Raw genomic sequence first — 20,110 nt, forward strand, 5'->3', positions numbered from 1 at the left:
TACAGGCAGCCCTGATCAACCATGATTACCAAAAGGTTTTTGAACTTGCTCATACAAATGCCTGCAGAACACAAATGCCAGCAGAATCCATACAGATATGGCCTTAAACAACCACTACCAGTCCAGTCTCTATGTGCTCAGGAGTGTTAAGCATGTTAAATCACAACACACATTCAGACAGCATCAAAAACTAGGAAAGAATAAGCAGAAATGTACAGTTACTAGTTTAACTGCTTCCACTTGCAGCTGGGGAAAAAAAAAATAAAAATAGACAGGCCAGAAACAAAAGCCATCACTCAAACCAGAGCAGAGTTGGAAGGCTTAAGGCTACAATTTTGCAGTTGCTTTAAATGTATCTTAGAGCAGTATGCTTCCATACATCAGTACTAATGCTCATAAGCTGAAAGTTCTTTTTTTTTTTTTTTTTGGCATGGTAGCAACTTTAGAATAAACTGGATCGGTTCATAGATCTGGCTCAGCACACACATGCTGCTGCCAGTACAAAAAATAAAAAAGGAAATAGAATCACTGTTTAAAGTACCTGGGAAACTGAAGCTTAAGTGTGGACTGCCATATCAACCTGTCTGCAGGGATGCTTGCTGGAGGAACACCACTGAACTGAGAGGAGGATTTATTTTAAGAATTCTTTTTCTATGTTAAAATATGAGGTGAGGAACTTTACCTTCATTATCAGCTGTTTTAACATTTATAAGCTCAGGCCACTGAGAACCCTTAGCATCATTTAATTTGATTTTCTGAATAATGCAAACCAGACCTGCATTGGTCTTCTGCTGCACGCTAACACCAGCACAGAAGTTGTGCTGCTGTCTGGAATCTGACTGAGGTACTGTGTAACACTGAAGCTATCCACACTGGGACTATGCATGGATAAAAACAGTCTCAGGTATAGGAGTCCATTGGAACGGACAGGAAAGGCAAGAAAAATAAGAATGGAGGAGCTTTTCTTTTTTTTTTTTTTTTTTTTTTTTTTGAGGGGAAAGAGGGAATACTGGGATGAAAAGGGTGATGAAAGTATTGAGACAATGCCGACAAGACAGAGGTCTTCAGTTAATTCCCTAGGAACTGAAATCCACACCATTGAAACAAAACACTCAAATATACCATTATTTATATACCTCCTATTGCCTCTGCACATACCAAAGTCTTCTATATAAATTTGCTTTTTTACCTTAGGAGATGTTTATTCACTGTTCGAACACAGGTAGAAACACTAAAAAATTATGGGAATCACTGCAGTTACAGTAAAAGAATGCCTCTTACCCTCTCCATGGCATCTTGATTGTAAGACAAATAATATAAGCACATGGAGACCCCTGTTGCTGCCATGGAAGGACGAGGAATCTCCAGCAACTTTTGCACTCCTCCATGAGCAACAAACTCCGTTGCAAACTTGTTGTGCAGCAGCAATGATGCCAAATGCTAAGGAAGGATAAAAGCAGATTAGACTGGAATTCTTCAAACCGTCATCGATTCCATCCCACACCCCATAGAAAAACAGATGGCAGAAAAAACAAGCGCTCCATGCTTTGTCCACCTTATTTCCTCCTCCCATTATATTTAACTGCAGAATGTAGTATTTATCTGAATGACAAAAGCAAAAAAGGCACTACCACTTTGCTTTACACATCTTGCAAAAGAAATACAAGAAAAGCAGAGCAACTCAGAAATTATTCAAGAGGCCACCTTAAGTATTCCTATTCTTTTCATATTAACTCACTTTCTATTATCATGAAGAAATATTTAAATTTGCATTCCCACTTTGTATATGCCATATTGCTGGCAAGAAGAATTTTAAGAAATTAAGTTTAAAGGCCATTGTTAAAATGGAAGTCTGCAGCTGCACTGAGGTTTACTACACGCTACTTTTCTTTATTATCACACTTTAAGAAGAAACAGTAAGAACCACTGTGAACTCCATCCCACTCCCAACTGAGGTAACCTACACCTTTTGTAGGAACACTGCTCCTTGGAAATAAATTCTCAGACAAATGACAATGAAACGGAGAGAAAGATGACACTGGAGGATCAGAGGCAGAGAAGTTACTGTGAAAGAGGGAAAGAACGCACAGAAAAATATAACTTGTGCTGCTGCACTGCAGGTTTGGCTTGAATAAGGTTATTTTATGTGGTTTTGTACCTTGGGGAGGTAACCTTAAAGACTACTCACACAAAACTATTGTATTTCAACAAACATTAAGCTCAGAGATGTCATACTGGGGATTCTGGGAGTAAGACGCTTTTGCTTCTTACCCCTCACAAGTGTCTCTTATGATGAGAGGCAGTGGAACAACTCAGGAATGCCATCTAAGGGCAGCAGGAACACAAGCATTTGACAGAAAAAGGAATTTTTATCGTGTTCAGATAGGCAGATGGCAGGTGAAATTAATGGCACTTCCTGCACAATTAAGATCTTTTTATCCCCTCCCCCCCCTTTTTTTTTATTTTAAATACTTGACAGTTATAAAAACAAAATTGCAATGCATTCAACTTGAGTGAAAGCCAATTCCAATCTCAGGGAATACTGCAAGATACACAGGCCTAAAGAAGGTGAGCATTTGCCTGTCACACATGCAGCAGACCTATATTCAATGCTTTTACAATGTTTATGGTACGTTTTATAAATTATGAAAGTAATTTACCTTAAGGGCTTCAAAAGTGAGCAGCACATCGTTGGTTCGCTTCAAATCAATGTAGTACATCATCAGCTCCCTTGATCCCAGTTGCATAAAGATGGGTAGTAGCTGAGAAAAACAGAAATGAGAGACTAAGTGAATGTTTCATGGGAAATACAAGGTCTGTTTTGGTTTTACTCTCTCAAACCCCCAATCTTCCCCTATTAGCAGATACCTGTTATGAGAGGTCAGTGGTAACCAGCTCCATCCATAGGAAGCAATAAAGGTTAACAGACCTCTTGTAATAGATCTGCTGACTGCAGCAAGGTGCATGACAGCTGCCACACGGAAATCTTAAGACTCTCCTTCAAGTGCGGCTATGGCAAGTCCACACAGATACCACCCTGGCGATAGGTTCCACTTTCCATCTGTGCAAAGACAACTACCCAACAACTGAACAGAAAAAACAGGAGAGCAGGGCAACAAACCAAAACCCTTTGCATAATTCTTTGTGTAACACCTTTATAGTATTAATTCCTATTTTTATATCCTATTATTGCTGGCATATGAAGTGATCCAGTCAGCATGCAGGGTATTAGGGGGATAATGGTTTCTTTGGCTCTCACAGAAGCAAGGCACACATGTGCACACACATAATGTCTATTACAAAGCATACTGTGATGCTTTGCTCTATTACAAATTAAGTTAAACCACCTAAAAAAAGATTAGGCAGAGATAAAGGTGGCCTGCAGACCTATGCTAACTTGAGTTTTATGGTCAAAAGGAGGGGGTAAAAAGTGAGGGGGGGGAAAAGGGCGGGGGGGGGGGAGGGGGAAGGAAAAGGGAAACACGCTTTGGTAAATCTGACCCTGCCCAACTACTTTGTCCATGTAAGTCAAAACAGCTCTCAACAGCATCTGCATAACATGGGCACTGCCATTTCTCATCCGAACTACTGCAGAGGTTACACAAACCACTTCATTTAGAATTGCAGGTTATTTCCTCAGACTTTTAATTGCAGGAGTCTATCACATCCCGCAGAGGAAACAGGAAAAATGTCTGTATTTCAAACAAAGTGACTTGCCCTGTGTCATGTAAACAATCACCAAATTTAACAGAAACCAGGAATAAAATTCCTAGTGCCATGCTCCAACTACTAGACCACACACCTGCTAGGTTCAGGTTTGAGTATTAACTACCAAGTAATACTCAAACTAATGACTTCATCAATTTGAAAGTCATTAACAACTCAGGAAAGGTTACTGATCTTCATCGTATCAGGAAACATCAGACAGCAATGTAACAGTTCTGCAAATGTTTTCCCACAATACCACTCATAGTTTTGTCAGGAGAATTCAAGCACAAAGTGCTTCCTCCCACCTTTATATGCTCACCTCTTGGTACTCCCCTAAGGGAGTCAGGTACTGAAGAATTAGCCTCTGCTCTATGGCGGGAGTCAAAGGGTAAAGTGTATAATTAGTGCCAATCACCCACGGGGACATTTCAGACCAGCTGCTGTTGGACAGTTCAACAAACATCCGCTCTGGTTCTGAAGCAGAGAAGCCCAGCTTTTGCTTGGCCTTCCGGAAGCCATCTCTTTCATGCTGTTTCCCTGATTTGCTTTTTCTCAGTCCCCCATCATCTAGCTTTGTAGCAGAGTTTACTCTGCTACTGGTCTTGTGACTTGAATCAAGATGAAAGGAGATCTCCATATCACCAGAAACTTCCTCTTGCTCTCCATCTACTGCCATCTCCCCATAATCCATATCCACAGCCTCTTCATCTAGAGGCAGCAGAGGATCTGATGGCACTTTCCGAGGACTGGGACGCTTGTTTTCTTGTTTTGTAGTCATTTCAGTAACCTGTAACTCTCGTAGCCGTCGAAGCACCAAAGCCACCTGTTTCAGAAAAGAAGCATGCATGAGAACACACTTCTTGCTTTGATCATAGAACTCGCATCGGCCATACTTTTTGTTCTTATCATACAGTAAGCTCCACAGCACAAAGTGTCAAGTTTGCTGTGGTGTACATTTGCCCAGAGAAATAATGATTTCAAAGTGAATAAGAAAACTCCAATACTTTTTGCTACAGCTACTTTCATTCTAAAAATATCAGCACCCAGTCTCCTGAACGAGAAAGAAGTGGCTTGAAAGCCATTAAGAGCAGATGAGCTATATTGGTGCTAACAGAACCACATAATAGCTTGCACCATCCTTCCATCATCTCTGCCTAGCCTAGAATAAAGGCAACATTCCCTTCCCAAGCAGCAGCTTTGATAAATTGCAGTTCCACAAAACCTATGGTCACGCTTTTACTTTTAAGGGCCTTATCTGTGCAAGAATTAGAATTCACCTATGCTTCGACACACTGTACACTCTCCTGGGAGACAAATTTCCCTATTGTACCTTCTTCTGAAAGTCATCTCCATTGCTGATAAACATCATACAGAATCAACACTAAACTGGTTAAAGTTTTAGAACAGAAGTGAATGCAATTTCCTATTAAGTTGTCCCCATGTTGATTTACCTTTTATTTTAAAATCCCTGTCTGGTACATAAATCACGATATGTGATAGTTACAGATGTAAAGCTGCTGAAAGTTTTTCTTTAAGGAAGCTAGGAATATAAGTCCCATTTAAAAGTACAGTATTTACCTTCTTAGGTTTCAGCTGGCATTTTTTAACATAACTGGTATAACAGAACAATCAGGCCACATGCCCCAGCCTCAGCAAATGCATGGTCAAGAAAGGATGGAAAGCAAGCTGCTGACTCTTACAGATATTATTGCAACCACTACAAGAACCATATAAATTCACAAATGTGAGCTCCCCACAAAAGAAAAAAAAAAAAGTAAAAGGTATCTGCCCTCTAAAAAAGGAAAGTGATCGGGAGATCATTACCAATTGTGAGTTCTCATCCCTGTAATTTGCAGCAATATCTTGGTTTTCCATAGCTCCTCCTAACAGCCCCGTTGCATATGTCCTTAGCGGCTGATCAGCCTCTCGCGCCCACTTAAAGAGATTTTCAACTATGCCTTCCTAGAATGAAGAAAATAAGAAAGCAATTCCAACAGTTATATTTCATTTTTAACTTCTCAGTCACAGTGAAAGCATCTGTTGGTAACAATTCTCCCTTTCTCTGTTAATGATCAGGCATTTCCTACCAATTGTGTGATGAATCAAAAATATCTGGAACCAAAAAAAGAAATAAATCTAACATTTTAAGCTACAGAAAACTATTCCCAGGCATCAGATATTTGGAATCAGGATTTGCACACCTGCAAAAATCTTCTGAAGTGGCCAGTCAACCTACTGCCTAGGAAGTAGCAAAACACTGCAGATATAAATTGATTATTTGAAACAAAGAAGCCCAAAGCTCCTGTCAGTTTCACTAATATAAATCTCCAGCAATTTAGCAGATTTCAAAGAAGCTGTGTTGAACTTACACCAAGTAGAATGGAATTTGGCTAAATTTCCTGTATTTCACTAAAAGCTTACTAGGGCTAAATTGAAAAGTCACTTAAATAAGCAAGCTACCTGGTGCCAGAGGAACTCTTTACATTAATGACTGCTCACCAACCAAAAGAACAATTCTCAACATAGTCAGAAATCCATAATGTTTGGAGAAGAGAAATGCATGCAAGTATAGCAATCTGTACATGTGAAAATCTTAATGCTAAATATGTTTAACATTTTTAATAGTAACAAAATCAGCAGTGCTTGAACACAGCCTGCCAGGCAACTTTTCTTAAAAAGGCTGGATAAGAGTTAATTAAAAATTAAAAGTCAATTAAAAGGACAATGGTTTAGAAAGAAATCCTCAACTTTTTCCTCTAAATCACTACTGGATTTTGAAACATCATACAACACCACATCATTTTCATGACAGGAATCTTGCACATAATTTGATTCATAGGTACAACACAATAAAAGATCAGTTAAAAGTAATAATGAACAGACATATATTTCAATGAGAACTCGCAGCTTACAGATTTTTAAAGAGTTGCCTGTTATATATTTAAAGAAAACTGCATTATTATTTAAATGCTCTTATGTCATTAAAATATAAAAAAATCGATGAGATGTGAAATACCTTGGCCGCTAGAGGGAGTCTTTCTGGCAACAACAGTACCCTCTCCCAACGGATTTGCATTGGGAGGAAAGCCTCCTCACTACAGGAACCCAACGCGCCCTAACAGAGCGCTAGATACTCGCAAGTCAAAAAGTAAAGAAGTCCTTAAGTGCAAAACTTAACTTAAAAATTTAATTTCAATTTACAGAGAGATTTAGTCTCTGAGAAAAGCTATATCCTCCACAAATAGGGAACTATTCTTATGCTTTTAATTTTTTGGGATCAAAGTATCACAGCCATAGCCTGTGGACAGATCACAAAGATCTCAAATTCAGTCCTTCACAAAGGAAGCACATTATTCTTTCCTTTTATCATGCTTTAGAGTTCACATCCATATTTCCAATAGTAAAGAAATTTATTTAGAACTTTATATAAAGCACTACCTGATCTCCAAACTTCAAAAAAACATTACATGAACTTTTACAGATGAAGAAACTGTGGCTCAGGAGTGAAATCAATTTTCTCCTCACTTTCAGCTCTGTGCATTCCTTCAGAAAACCACACTTGTCAACATACAGAAGTCTGATTCAGCTGTCCATCACAGTTCCAGATAATCCCCACAAAGCATGTGGATTTTCGACTGCTTAGTTAAAGTATGACTTGCTTATCACTCAGCTCTAATAATGCTATCACTCTGCTCTCACTGGGGATTACTAGGCAAGACTCCTACAGGAAGTCTTCATGTTCTATAAGGCCTGCTTCATTCACAGGCCTATAAAATAACAATTCAAATTATGACATTTCCCAAAACATTACATTAAGTTCCAGCTCCTCTGAATCAGTCCCATTATACCTTGAAAGCTGCAAAATACCCAAGATTTTATCAGCTGAACAAGCCAAGATCAAAAAGCCCCAAACCATTAGTAAGATTGAATAGATTGTCTCCCACGGACAGGATTTCAATATGGCTTTTTAATGGTTTCTTCTATGGCAAGAACTGTTGGAGTACGTAGTACACCAAACTTAAAAACCAAGCCTTAACACAGATGATACCTTTTCCTGAAAGACAACAGCTGTTTCCAGTCCCGGCATGATATCCAGAAGAAGTCGGCAGGCAGCAGTGTTTAATGGAGGTTCTCTGCTTGTCATCACATAAGCATTCACTAGCTAGAGAATATCAGGAACAGTATTGGTTTGAAATTCAACTCTGACCAAAACCAGTGCAGCAAAAGCCTTACAAGTGCCACAGCAGCAAAATGATAAAGTAAGAAACGTCAGTACGTAAGCCCTGGATCTCAAGATGACTAGCCTTTAACCCACTCCCTCCAGTGCCTCAGAAATTGAAATTACTTCTCATAGAAACAGAATTCCCCTCTGATCTGTTGTTCACTGACTAAATATCTATCTTGAACTGGTATGTAAAGACAAATGCCTAAAAAAAATTGCAGTTCAGTAACAGTGCAAATATGAAAGGCAATAACTAAAAAAATTAACATAAAAGATGCCATTAAAAATGTGCAATTTATGTTTGCTTATCGCTTGTCGTTTAAGACAGAAAGCTACATGCAAGCAATGTCAGAATCCTTACAGCGATGTGTACTGACACAGGTGCTTTCAAGGACATGAGGGTAACAAAAATTCTAGCTATTAACTCATGTTAGAGTATAGCAATGCAAGAGGAAAGCCAGACTCTTGCCTCCTAATTCTCTGCCTGAGGCTTCCAGAGCTGACATAATCCTCTGCTCCTACAAGCAGTCCAGTATTTCCAAGTATTCAGAGACAAGGCATTGGAATTAGTGGTATTTCCATTACAGGAATTAATGATGCTTTTAAACATGTATTAGAGGAGCTACATTTTCTTTGAAAAGACTGATAAACCTTGAGAAGAACTAATTCAATTGTTACTACACATATTCCAGCACTCCTGAACAGCTCATGAACTCCCCTTTCCTTGAGTCACTTTAACAGTGGCAAATGAGTTGCACTTAAACCTGTTTTAAAAACCACTGCTATGGAAGAGATAGTCCCAACACCAGTAAAATAAATACTAAACAAGTACTGAGGTCAACCAGCACAGAGTAAACAAAAACCATAAGAAGGTGTCAGGAATTGACAGATATAGTTCTCAGAGCAAACCTACCGCATTCATGAAATCATCGTTCTTGAAAAGTATCCTCAGTAAGTGACCAAGCATGCACTCTGGGTCCGCTCGACCTGTGGGAGAAACAGGAAGACTTATCTACCTACCTCAAGATGTCAAGATTAATACTGAACTGCTATCTTCAAATTGATTGTGGAATACTTTAGTTAGCAGGACCTTTCTCGGAAGGAAAATTACAGAAGAAATCATATGACTTATTCACTGACTTAACATTTTTTCTAGTAGGCATTACCTCCCTAGAATGCCTACTAGTCAAAGCACAACGTATTTTAGTGGTCCAATAGTATTGAACCGTAGACAGTGAAGATGCAGATGCCAGGCAAGTGTTCCAGTAACTTGGAAATAAGTCATCTCCAAAAGAAAAGAAAAAAAATCTAAGGATAACAAGATAAAAAGCATCAGTGGCTGTATGTAACTATTCTAAAGCACTGCACTTACTTAACAGCAAATCCAAGATAATCTGAGTCTGTCTTCTCTGCCCATCTAACACCTACTATTTCACATTAACTACAACTTGTTAACATGATCATACCCTTACGTCATAAATCAGCCTCTGAAGTCTACCCACGGCCTCAAAATCTTGCAGCAAACATCAAAACTGCCAGATATCAGCACTACAGACGACAATTACCCAGTGCAAGAGATCAGACCTTGATCAGCACTAGGCACATTCAGGCTAAAAAATGCTTAGTCTTAAATATGAATTACAAGGTATCTATTGTGACAGAGTTGGTGCTGCCAAAACCATTCGGGACATCTTACCTGGGTGTCGGTCATCAAATGGGTCTGGATCCCCTTTGCGGTACTCTTCAGTCTCTTTCTCAATCAGCTCGGACATTCTGCAGAAGGAATAACATCAAATGAGCAGAATTCACACTCGGTCTTCTCCTAGTGCACAGCTCCTCACAACAGCCTATCTGTCAAAGTACTATAAAACAGCTCATCAACTCAACTGAAGGTTGTTTTGAAGCTATGCCTTCCCCTAAGCTGAAAAGCAGCCTCAGCAGACACAAGAAATCCTATGCTCTAATTCATTTAGAATGAGCAGTAAGGGAATTAATTATTATTTTTATTGAAACAAAATGAAGAAGAAAGAGATTATCTCATGGTCAGGCAATAAACAATTCCGTAGTCACCCACTGTCTTTCTCCATGAAGTGGCACCACAGAAATATATGGAGTTTGAGGTGAAATAAAGAGCAGTATTCAAAAAATATGAGCAAATTAAATCTTATTTCCTTGGTATAAAACCTCATTCCCTCCCTTCTACTGAGGTCTAGAGTAGGGTGCAGAATCTATCTGCAGCACAGCATTTTAAAACAAGGTCGTAATACCTCAGGGTAGCTATCTAGGCAGAGTTTATTATAGGGGAGGGAAAATTGCTGGAAGGCTGCAGTAATCCCTGGAAAAATATTTGTCTTTTGCAGGGGATTTCCCTTACAGAATGCCACTGACTTCTACTCCATTCCTGTTACTTTCCAGAAAATATCCTGTGTTCCCAGGGTCAATTAGAGGCAAAAACATACTTAGTCCTGCCTCTGAACTATGCTGACTTGCCAGTATGACAGAGAATAATGTTATGAAACCTGCCCAGATTGTAGGTACAGAAAATTAGCTCATCAGGAATGAGCAGAGAACTTTCCTGCTTATCTCTGATCTGACAATTACCTTTCAGCAAACTGTTTATCCTGTGGGGTTCTAATATTTACTTTTAGTAAGCCTGAATGTGAAGAGATGCAAATTGTGTCCCTTGCTAACAGGTGGCACAGCTTGAGCTCTCATGAATTTCTGGCAAAAGCAAGTTACTTAAATACTCCACTGCCAGCTCCTCATTTTTTTCCACGAGAACTAATAGCTTGAGGGGTGCCTGCTGACAGACAACTGGGACAAATGGGGAGTTGAGAAGCTGCACCCTAGACTTGTCAGGTCTTTTTAGGTGATAATCAGCATTTTGATTATGTGCCAAAAAGGACAGCCAAGCAGCATGGAAAGTGAGCATAACATTCTCATCGGTCCATCCTGTTTAGGTAGGCAGCCAAACAGCATGCCAGCTGAAGCTGCCAAGTGGTTTCAGGGACAACAACATTATCACAGCTTAGATTAAACAGGCACGTGAATCACCAATTATGGGGTTTTTTGAGACAATTAATCACAATTGTTTGACCAAAATAAAAAAGCACCGCCTCTTTAAAATTTACTTTCAAAAAGAAAAAACAAAAAACAAAAAACAAGCTTGCTTACAATACCCTTCTTTTAATGAAGGCATACAAAGGTGGCTTGTGAAGTGACTTGGATGAATGTATCTAGATTAACAGCTTTGTCAATTCTCAGTTGAAGCAACAGGAGAGTCAAGTAACTAACAAAGCTCATTCCTGCCTCATAACATAGTCATGTGGTACACAGGGCTTTAACAAAAACCAATCCACAGAAACGCTGAACTTCTATTCAGGTTTTGAGATTTCCTTCATTCACTTGGCATTATATTGGTTCTTTAGCCACTTCAGAGTTTGCAGACAAGATCTAGGTTTTAGACTGGGTAGGGGTTCTTTCCCCTCACCTCTGACTAATTTTTTTCTCTTTACAACTGTCTTTGCAATCATCTTTGGAAAGTTAGTGAGATCCTCATTTTCACTTGCCACAAACTGAGCTCAACTTGGGGGTGGGGAAGGAAGGGGCAGTGGTAAACATAAAAGTATGTCAACTTTGCAAGATTCTCAGTGATCTAGATGGCATAATATAAAGCCATCCTAATATTGCTCCGTGACATCATTTGGCATTAATGACCAGCCTGAGCCTTTACAACAGATTGCAACAGCGTAAGATGCTTACACTTGGTTTGTGGAGATGAAGTGTGATGTTATGCTGCTGATTTATTCCCTTTATGAAAGAGGCTCTTGGGATGCAGTGAAGGATCTGACTCCCAGGATTTGCCAGAATGGTTGAACATGACTTGCATCCAGACTATGAGCTAATGCTCTTGCAGGATCATTTCAACTTACAATATTTTTGAAAACTGTATATATTTAACATCTGTTGTTTGCTGACACGCTTTCCAAACAATTTCTTCAATTCATACCTTCTGACACTCCAGAGTTTGTAAATCCAGAAAACTAGCTTATTTGGAAGTGACAATTCAGCCATGGCCTACAAGCCACACTGTTGCTGTTCTTGTCCTATTACTTTTGAAACACTCACTACTGCACTTGCGCATGGGCTGCCTCAGCATCACATTTAACGGTTCCCCATCCACACAGGGAAGTTTTCTTCCATTTAGCTCAGAAGGCAGAAGGAAGTAGAAAAAAACATCACTCACCAACAAGCGTGACCACAGCCTTAAGTCTAAAACAGTATGCAATGGCATTACTCTGCCTCAGGACATCAGCTAATACAAGCACCAGTTGGTGAGGATTCCTAGGCATCTCTTCCAGCAAATTCTTTTAAACCTATGCTGTATCTAAAACTCTCTACTCCAAACAGACATATGGCTTTCATTGATACCTGAAGCACTGCAAATCCAACTTCTGCCAGAGCCAGTAGATCACCTTGCTATCTGCCTTAAATAAATCTGTATTATCTCCACTAAAGCCAAAATACCCAAGCTTTCACCATCCATAACCACTCTGCCTGCTGCACAGAAACCTTGGAGAATGAAAAGAGAGTTATCAGACTTGTCTGGGCATAAATAACGTAGGGAATTCAAGGAGCTGAGGGGGAGCAAGAAGTGCCAGACTGCTAGAAACACAAGAAAAGACATGTTTAATTCAAGTGTCTTTAAATTTCTTAGAATATAGTAAATTTCTGCTGTTTAAGCCTGTAAGAAAAAGCCTTGAAATAGCACATATGTTTCCTTCAAGACACAAATCAGACAATACACAAAGATACAACAAAACATGTCTCATGATTTTCAAGAGACCTACTCATTTTCAAGTGTTTAAGATTGGCTTTCTGCTGCTCACCTCCCTCTTCCGTGCTGCTATTTTTAAAACGTGGTAAGAACAGCAAAAAAGTTGTGCCCACTAGGCAAGGCATGGCACGGATCTGTGCAAAGAAGCTCCACCAAATTCCTGTTACTTCCACGCAGTGCCAGCTCAGAATCTGTGCACTGACTTGTCTGACCCAACAACGCAGAGCAGTGCCGTACAGAAACCTGGATTGCTCTTAATGTACAAGTGCAGTAAGTCCTTCTGCATACACTAGGCAGGCCACAGGTCTGCCAGCAGAGGCACAAGGAGGAATTGGGTGGAATTTCTGTGAATCTCCTGTTAAAGCAAGAGTAATACCAGTTTACCCAAGAGAGGCCTGGCTTGGGAAACCACAAATGCAATTGATAATTCAAATGTTTCTCTTGTAACAGAGGATGTCTTATAATTAATGGTGTTACTAGTACCTACACATCTAAAAATAATTTGTTTGTCCAGGGAATATCTTTCTCACCCATACAATACAATGCCAGTCAATCAACATCCAGATTAAAAAAAAAATAATCAAGTTTTAAAATTTCACTTTAAACATGCCCTATGAGCTTCAATAAAATCTTCTCAATACAATCCACTTGATTCAAAGAGTCACTCTCATCCTTTCATTTAATCTGACCAACATTACTACAATCACAAACCCCACACTGCCACTCTCATGGAACAACATTCTCTTAGCTTTCAACCTTGATCAATATTTTACAAGCTTCAGGTGAAAATACTAAAGTTATTTCAACTATTTAATGATTCCCCTGACTTCTATTATTCCAGAGAATTAAATTCATGTTTTAGAGACAGTCTGTGTAAAATCTTTGCAATATAAATTTCTTACCAAAAATTGTGTGTATTTAAATACCACACTTATAGTTCAACTTCCAGACCAAGAAAATTAATTACCAACAGGTAATCAGGTATGTAAAAACCTCAGAAAAAACATGGTAAAAACTGCTGTCAAGTAATCTCAGATACTCGGATTTAGGAATTTATTTAATAGATCTTACCTGGTGAGAATAGGGACCATGTCTTGCCCGCTGCCATGTTCTTTCTCCCATTGCTCAAGCAAAGCAGTGAGCTCAGCCTTGGAGTCCACATGCCCAGATCCTGAAGTCATGGCTTAGCCTAAAGGAGAGGTAACAAGCCGGGGGGAAGCACAAAATGAGCTGGAAATCCCACACAGTTTTGCTATATTCATTGAAATAATCTAAATCAAAGGCTACAAGTCATTTGGAAGGGGCAAGTAAATACTCGGCGACAAGGAGTGAGAAAGAGAAGATTAAGTGATAGAATACTGCTGAACTTGACTTTCAACGTTGGAAGTCTCTTTCTGGTCCTTTGCCTGAAGAATAAAGAACATGCGTACGCTTTGAACACAAGTCTTAACTGGTGTATGACAACCCTGACCGTGTCGGTAAGTATGTACACCTAGCCACAAGTGTGTTCAGCGCTGAAGCTTTTTAAAACTCTACCTCAATTCCATGAGCAGACTTGAGTTAGTCCTTTGCTGTTGCTCAGGGATTTACTCAAGAAACAACAAAGCTAGGGCAGCAAGATTATGATCAGTGTCATTATTCCAGTTTAACACCCTCCAGACAGCAGTGAAAGTGCCAAGAATCATATTAGCTTCACACTGCCAAGGAGGTAGAAGGCAGCTGCACTGAGCAGCTGTGGGCAGTGGAAGGAGCACCAGAAGGGTGGTAGTTGGGAAACAGAGCAGCTCACCGCATCACTACTTGTTCAAGGTTTCCAAGAACAGCCAGTGGCTCTAGTAAGAGGGAAGAATGATCACAGGAGGGAGCACTGGAGCAATTACCTCAGGTTTATCAGCCTCTACTTGCAAGCAGCTGACAGAAGATTTATCTTCCCATCCTCAAAAGTGAGATCCCCCTACAGTACTGACTGACTTGTTAATGTACCATTTAATGAAGGGAACTATCACTCTAGATTCTGTCTAAGCCTCTAAATTTCCAGGTGCCAATTTTTGTCAGCCTGATAAAAATCTACTAGAAATATTAATAGACAAAACTAGAGCAAAATCTGTCTCAAAACACTGCCATGCCCTTAGTTTCCAGACTGTGATTGCTGTGAAGAGTTGTAACTGCTGGAGGAAGGAACACCCAATCCTAATGTATAAATTGACCTTGTATTGGAGATGGGGGGAGGGCAGAAATCAAAGCAAAAGAAATTCCTTCCCATCCAAAACCACACAAAAATTTCCAGCATTTCATTAGCCATAACATGGCCAATATCCATCTGCCATGAGATTAAATAGCCATTTGTCCTAACTGACCCAGAGAAAGAACTTTCCAAAGCAATGTTACATACAGATATGTTTAAGACGGTGACATACACATCAACTCCTGAAATACATGCTCAGAAATCAGTCAAATGACAGACTATAAAGGGAGCCATAGGTCAACCAACATGGATTACATAAGCATTTATAGCACAAGTTCATTCTGAAAAACATCGCCATGTTATAACTAAGTGTTGGATACCTCTAATTGGTTTAAAACCTTTTCTTACTCGGAATGGGTGAACAACCCTACAGATCGACCTCCTGTCCCATAGGTGCTTCTGAATTTAATGTATTATGACTGGTTAGTTAAAGGGGAGACAAGAAATGAAGATCACCTGGCTGAAGATGAAACTGGCAGAAACTGCACAAAAATCATCACCCGAAGACCACAGAAAAATAAACCTAAGACTATAAGACACCCAGTCCAAAGAACACCATTTTGATAAGTACTATATGAAGTGAGCATATGCTAACAAAAAACCTACCTAAGCATAAAGATAGATGATGTTTTCTAAATGACAAGTAATTATGATTTTATCTAGAGCATTCATTATTCATTCATCACAGAACTAGACTGGGAAATTTGATGCAAATGTGTAAATCGCTTTGGAAAAAAACAGGCAACAAAAACATAATGAGATTGTACACGTACACCGCCTGAAACACCTCTGAAAAGGAAAACTATTCCAAGCTCATAAAGCTCCATTCTCTTTTTCATTAACTGAACAACACTTGCCAGGAGCACTTCTGAGCTTTTAAATATCACAGATAAACATTCAGGCAAATCTACTCTGAGCCTCAGAATGCAAGTGCTGTAACGGTATCTGCATTCAACCATTTCAGACATCTCCACCTTCATTTTATACCCAAGGGATACAGAAAAATGTTCATTGTGACCACAGAGCTTCTATAAGGCCTGTACAGGCTCTCCTGCAATCCAAAGAATAGTTTACTTCCCCTAACAACCCTGAATTATTCCAGCTAGAAAATAAGAAAAGTCCAGCAATACCTGCAACAGGTCAACAAAGTTCAAGTCAGGAAGATGACAGGAACTGCTCACGTTGCCCTCCGGGACACTCAGTGCTATACCATAACCAAGTGACAACAGAAAAATCCCAGCTGTCCCTAAAACCTGGAGTATCACCTCACTTAAAATACATTATGGGTCTAAATAACTGGTGCTGACACAACTATTTTCCTGAAATAAAGTTAAAACATAGAAATGCCACCCTTTCTATAGGTACACAGCAATGAAAGTAAATGTCTCGCCAAGGCATCTCATCTATTCCAAAGGTTTATCCCTCCCAACCTATTCAAATAAATTTGACTATTCTAGATGACACTGCAAAGAGCAGCAGCAACAACAAAAATTACCTCAGAAGCATCTACTGCCACAGTTCTCATATTAATGCGTGTTAGCATTAAAATATATATGGACCAAACACTATGGCAGGTGAATGACTTTTTAAATACAAGCACCAAAGCAATTCCTACTGTGCTCACTTTTTTCAAGAATTCCATCTTAAATCAAAGTGAAGAACTCTGCAGGAAGGACAAGATCATAAACGGTATGAACTAAACTAACTGTCAGAACTATACCCAGGCTGTTAGAGAAGGTGGCCTGTGAGAGCAACTCTGACCTTCATTACTTCCCCTTGGACAAGGTGGTGAACAAATTGAATCTTGAATTGCTCTCCAGGAAATAGAAGAACAGGGAGCAGCTAACTCATTATAGATTTAAATCGGGGGGGGGGGGGAGGTGGTAATTTTTTTTTAATAAGTTTTGAAAATCATGGCCTACTACAGATTTCAATGAGAACATCTAATAAGCTAAAGAATGGAATTTTTTTTTCCAAACACTACTATTGTCAAAATATCATATTTAGAATCAATAGGACTGATATTAACATAACATAAATCCTTTGATTAAGTGCTTTGACTTTGAAAGACAAATACTTACAACCTTAACTATCACTCACTGTGAAGACTCCCACTGAAAATCCACGTATGCATGTTTCAGCACACAGTGATGCACACAGTATTGCTTTAATATTAAACACTACTTAGTATTCCAATATCATAGCAAATGTTTTGTAAGCATTTTACTCTTCTGAACTGAGATGTAAAAATCTGACAGAAAAGGGAAACCCAGAGAAGTATTCAGACACAGATACCTAAAAGTACTCACGTGTTTTTGAAATCTCAGACACCTTAGCGCTTGAGTCACCTTAGCCAGACACCTCTGAACAACAAAGAAATACAAGTCCCACTGACCTCTAACTGCAAACCTTGACAAGCACATGGTACAGTTCAAGCAGTTTAGCTTCACCCTTTTGTTCCTCAACATATTTGAGCGTCATGCCGACTGCAACACTACTACAGGTCATTCACCTATTGATTTTGTGTTGTGTTCATGAAAAGGATTATGAGGTTCCAAAAGCACTGACTTCAATACAGATATGCATTTTAAAGTATGAAACCTCTTAGATGAAAACAAATCTATTCATAAAATCTGAAAACCAACAATTTGGTTACTTGGGAAACAAGCGCAAAATCCATACCTTAGCAATTTAAATGGAAAATGAAAGAGCCACATAACAAAAACAGAAATCATACCTTGGGGGGGGAATAATCAATTTTAATCAACTATATAGAAAGATTGCACATTTAAATTCATATGTGGACAAAAATTACAAGAGGATTTGTACATTCACATATGTAGAGCTAACTGAAATTCTAATAACTACACTTTGACCTAGCTTAAATAACCAAGTTTCATATTGCTCCTAAATATGGTTCTAAGCATGGCTGAGGACACAATGTAGATGAAAAGTCTAATGTAATAATATAACACCGTAAGGGAAAATTAAGAACTCCTGAGTTGGAATCTAGTTAACTATGTAGCAAGCTGAGCAGTGTATCTCTATGTTCTTCCATATTTATGTTTAACATGAAGAATTCCTTACTTCTTTAAAAAAAAAAAAAAAAAAACAAAAACCAAACCTCCCTCTCATCACAATTATTCTTTCAATGGATGAGATACCAGACAGCTATTTGCCTAAACCTGTTGAGTCTGAAATAACCATGCCAGAGTTAATGCTGAAGCATAATGAACTGTCAACACTGAAGTTCACTTGTGGAGCAAAGTATGCCACAAACTAACAAAATCTTCACAATCTACAGAGAATAAAACCATGGTTTGGTATCATACATGTGTGAAGCTCCGAGGGAAGTCCTCGTTTGTTCAACTTCCCATTTCAACCCCTAACAGGACTCCAATTTGGCTGTTACCACACACAGAACATGTTCCTAATGTTGCTTTAAATCTCTGTTTGAAAATTCATCGTTTTTTACGGTCAGAACACTTTTAAGGCCAGGGACACCCACAAAGTTATTTAGTTTCCTGGAATTTCTGCTTTTGCAAAACAAACCTGTAAGTACGTGCCGATCTGCCAGGTCAAGCACAAAAAACAGGAACAAGCTTCTGCTGCCGACAAAGGCAGGCAAGAAAACAAGGCTCCGTTTCAACGCCAATTCCTCTTTAGGCGGCTGGGACGAACACCACGAGGACGCTACCTCCCCGGCGGAGCGCCGAGGGAAGCGTGCCGCTCATGACAGCTCTTACCGGCTCCAACACGGCGGGCAGCACGCCCCCCGCCTGCAGCCGCCCGCCGCCGCGCGCCGGCAGACCGTTCGCCGGGACGCAACGGGAGGAACGGCCGGCGCCGCCCGTTCGAACCGAAGGTTTAAAGGTTAGCGAAGGGGGGGGGGCGGAGGGGACACCCCCAAGCCGGAGAGCCTCTCTTCCCCAGCAGGCCCGGCGGAAGCCCGCGCACAGCGGCGCCTCCGCCAGGCCGCGGCGCGGGAGGGAGGGGGCGGGCCGGCCGGCGGAGGACCGGGGCGGGCGGGGCCGGCGCGGCGCAGGCCCGCCCCCCCCCGCCGGGAGGCTGACAGGCGGCGGGGGGGGGGGGGGGACGGGACGACACGGGACGAGGCGCAGCGCCCCGCCGCGCCCCCGCCCCGCTGCCGCTTCGGAGGGCGCCCCCTGGCGCGGGGGCGGGGCGCGCAGGCCAACGCGCCCCCCCACCCCCCTCCCTCCTTCTCCCCAGCCGGCGGGTCCTTCACGGCCTGAGGCGACCCCCTCCCCCTCTGCCCGGCGCGGAGGCCGCGGCCGCCAACCGGCCCGGCCCGGCCCGGCGGAAGCGCGGCGGCGGCGGCGGCGGCGCGGCCCCCCTCACTCCCCTCTCCCCCCCCCCCCCCGCCCGGCGGCCCGTACCTGCCCGATGCCCCGCTGAGTCGCCGCCGCCGCCGCTGCCCCCCCCGGCCCCTGCGCTCGGCCCCGCACACCCCGCGGCGGCCGCGATTGCTATGGCGGGCACACACTTTGCGCGTCACCACGCTTAGGGGTCGCGTCACGGAGCGCGAGGCGGCGTTGCGAGCCGCGGGGAGGGAGGCGGCAAGGGGCCTCGCGCTCGGCCTCCCGGGAAACGGAGTTCGCGCGGGGTGAGCCCGCTGCGCGTGCGCAAGCGCCTGCCTCCCCCTCCCCCCGGGGAGGGGAAGCCGCGCCGCGGAGGAGTCTGGGAGTTGTAGTTCCCGGCGGGGGCCGCCATTGCGCCTCCGCCAGCCCAGCCCAGCCTAAAGCACCGCGGCTGCGGCGGCTCGTAGGCGAAGGGGCGTTTTCCTGGGAGAGAGGCGAGGCTGTTTATTCTGCTTTTCCCAGGCTGGCACCGAGATGTCACCGAGCAGCAGCCGCCGGCCCCGATACCCGGGTGTCTTGCCCCGATAGCGGCATAGCAACGGGCACACCGCCATCCCGTCCTCCAGCCCCAAGGGGCACGGCAGGGACCGTCACCAGCCGTGTCTGTCTCTTCCTTTCTCACGTCAAGGCTGAGCGTTCACTTATGTGTTGCTCACCCGCTTACCGCTACTTCCAGGTGGACGGCAGGGTGTTCTAGCGAGAAGGCGAGCTCAGACGAC

General features: G+C 41.8%; 1 protein-coding gene across 10 annotated transcripts in view; it reads right to left on the minus strand.

Moving 5' to 3' along the window:
- The window catches only part of DCAF1 (DDB1 and CUL4 associated factor 1), a 54,659-nt gene extending 35,121 nt beyond the window's left edge, over positions 1–19,538 (minus strand). For 7 of the 10 annotated variants that reach the window (XR_011321983.1, XR_011321982.1, XR_011321984.1 and 4 more), the window contains exons 1-9: positions 19,410–19,537; positions 13,839–13,956; positions 9,627–9,703; positions 8,844–8,917; positions 7,757–7,870; positions 5,533–5,670; positions 4,028–4,531; positions 2,661–2,762; positions 1,282–1,440 (exon numbers count right to left, since the gene is read on the minus strand). Coding sequence is in view for 5 of the 10 variants with exons in the window: in XM_069769602.1 (XP_069625703.1) it covers positions 1,282–1,440; positions 2,661–2,762; positions 4,028–4,531; positions 5,533–5,670; positions 7,757–7,870; positions 8,844–8,917; positions 9,627–9,703; positions 13,839–13,948 (1,278 nt within the window). In the remaining 5 variants the exon portion in view is untranslated. Of the gene's footprint in view, positions 1–1,281; positions 1,441–2,660; positions 2,763–4,027; positions 4,532–5,532; positions 5,671–7,756; positions 7,871–8,839; positions 8,918–9,626; positions 9,704–13,838; positions 13,957–18,564; positions 18,586–19,409 lie in introns of those variants that run through there. The other 3 variants (XR_011321986.1, XM_069769605.1, XM_069769604.1) reach the window with 3 other exon arrangements.
- Between the last annotated feature and the right edge of the window lie 572 nt (positions 19,539–20,110).

This window comes from Haliaeetus albicilla, chromosome 24 (genome assembly GCF_947461875.1).
Source record: "Haliaeetus albicilla chromosome 24, bHalAlb1.1, whole genome shotgun sequence".
NCBI lineage: Eukaryota > Metazoa > Chordata > Aves > Accipitriformes > Accipitridae > Haliaeetus > Haliaeetus albicilla.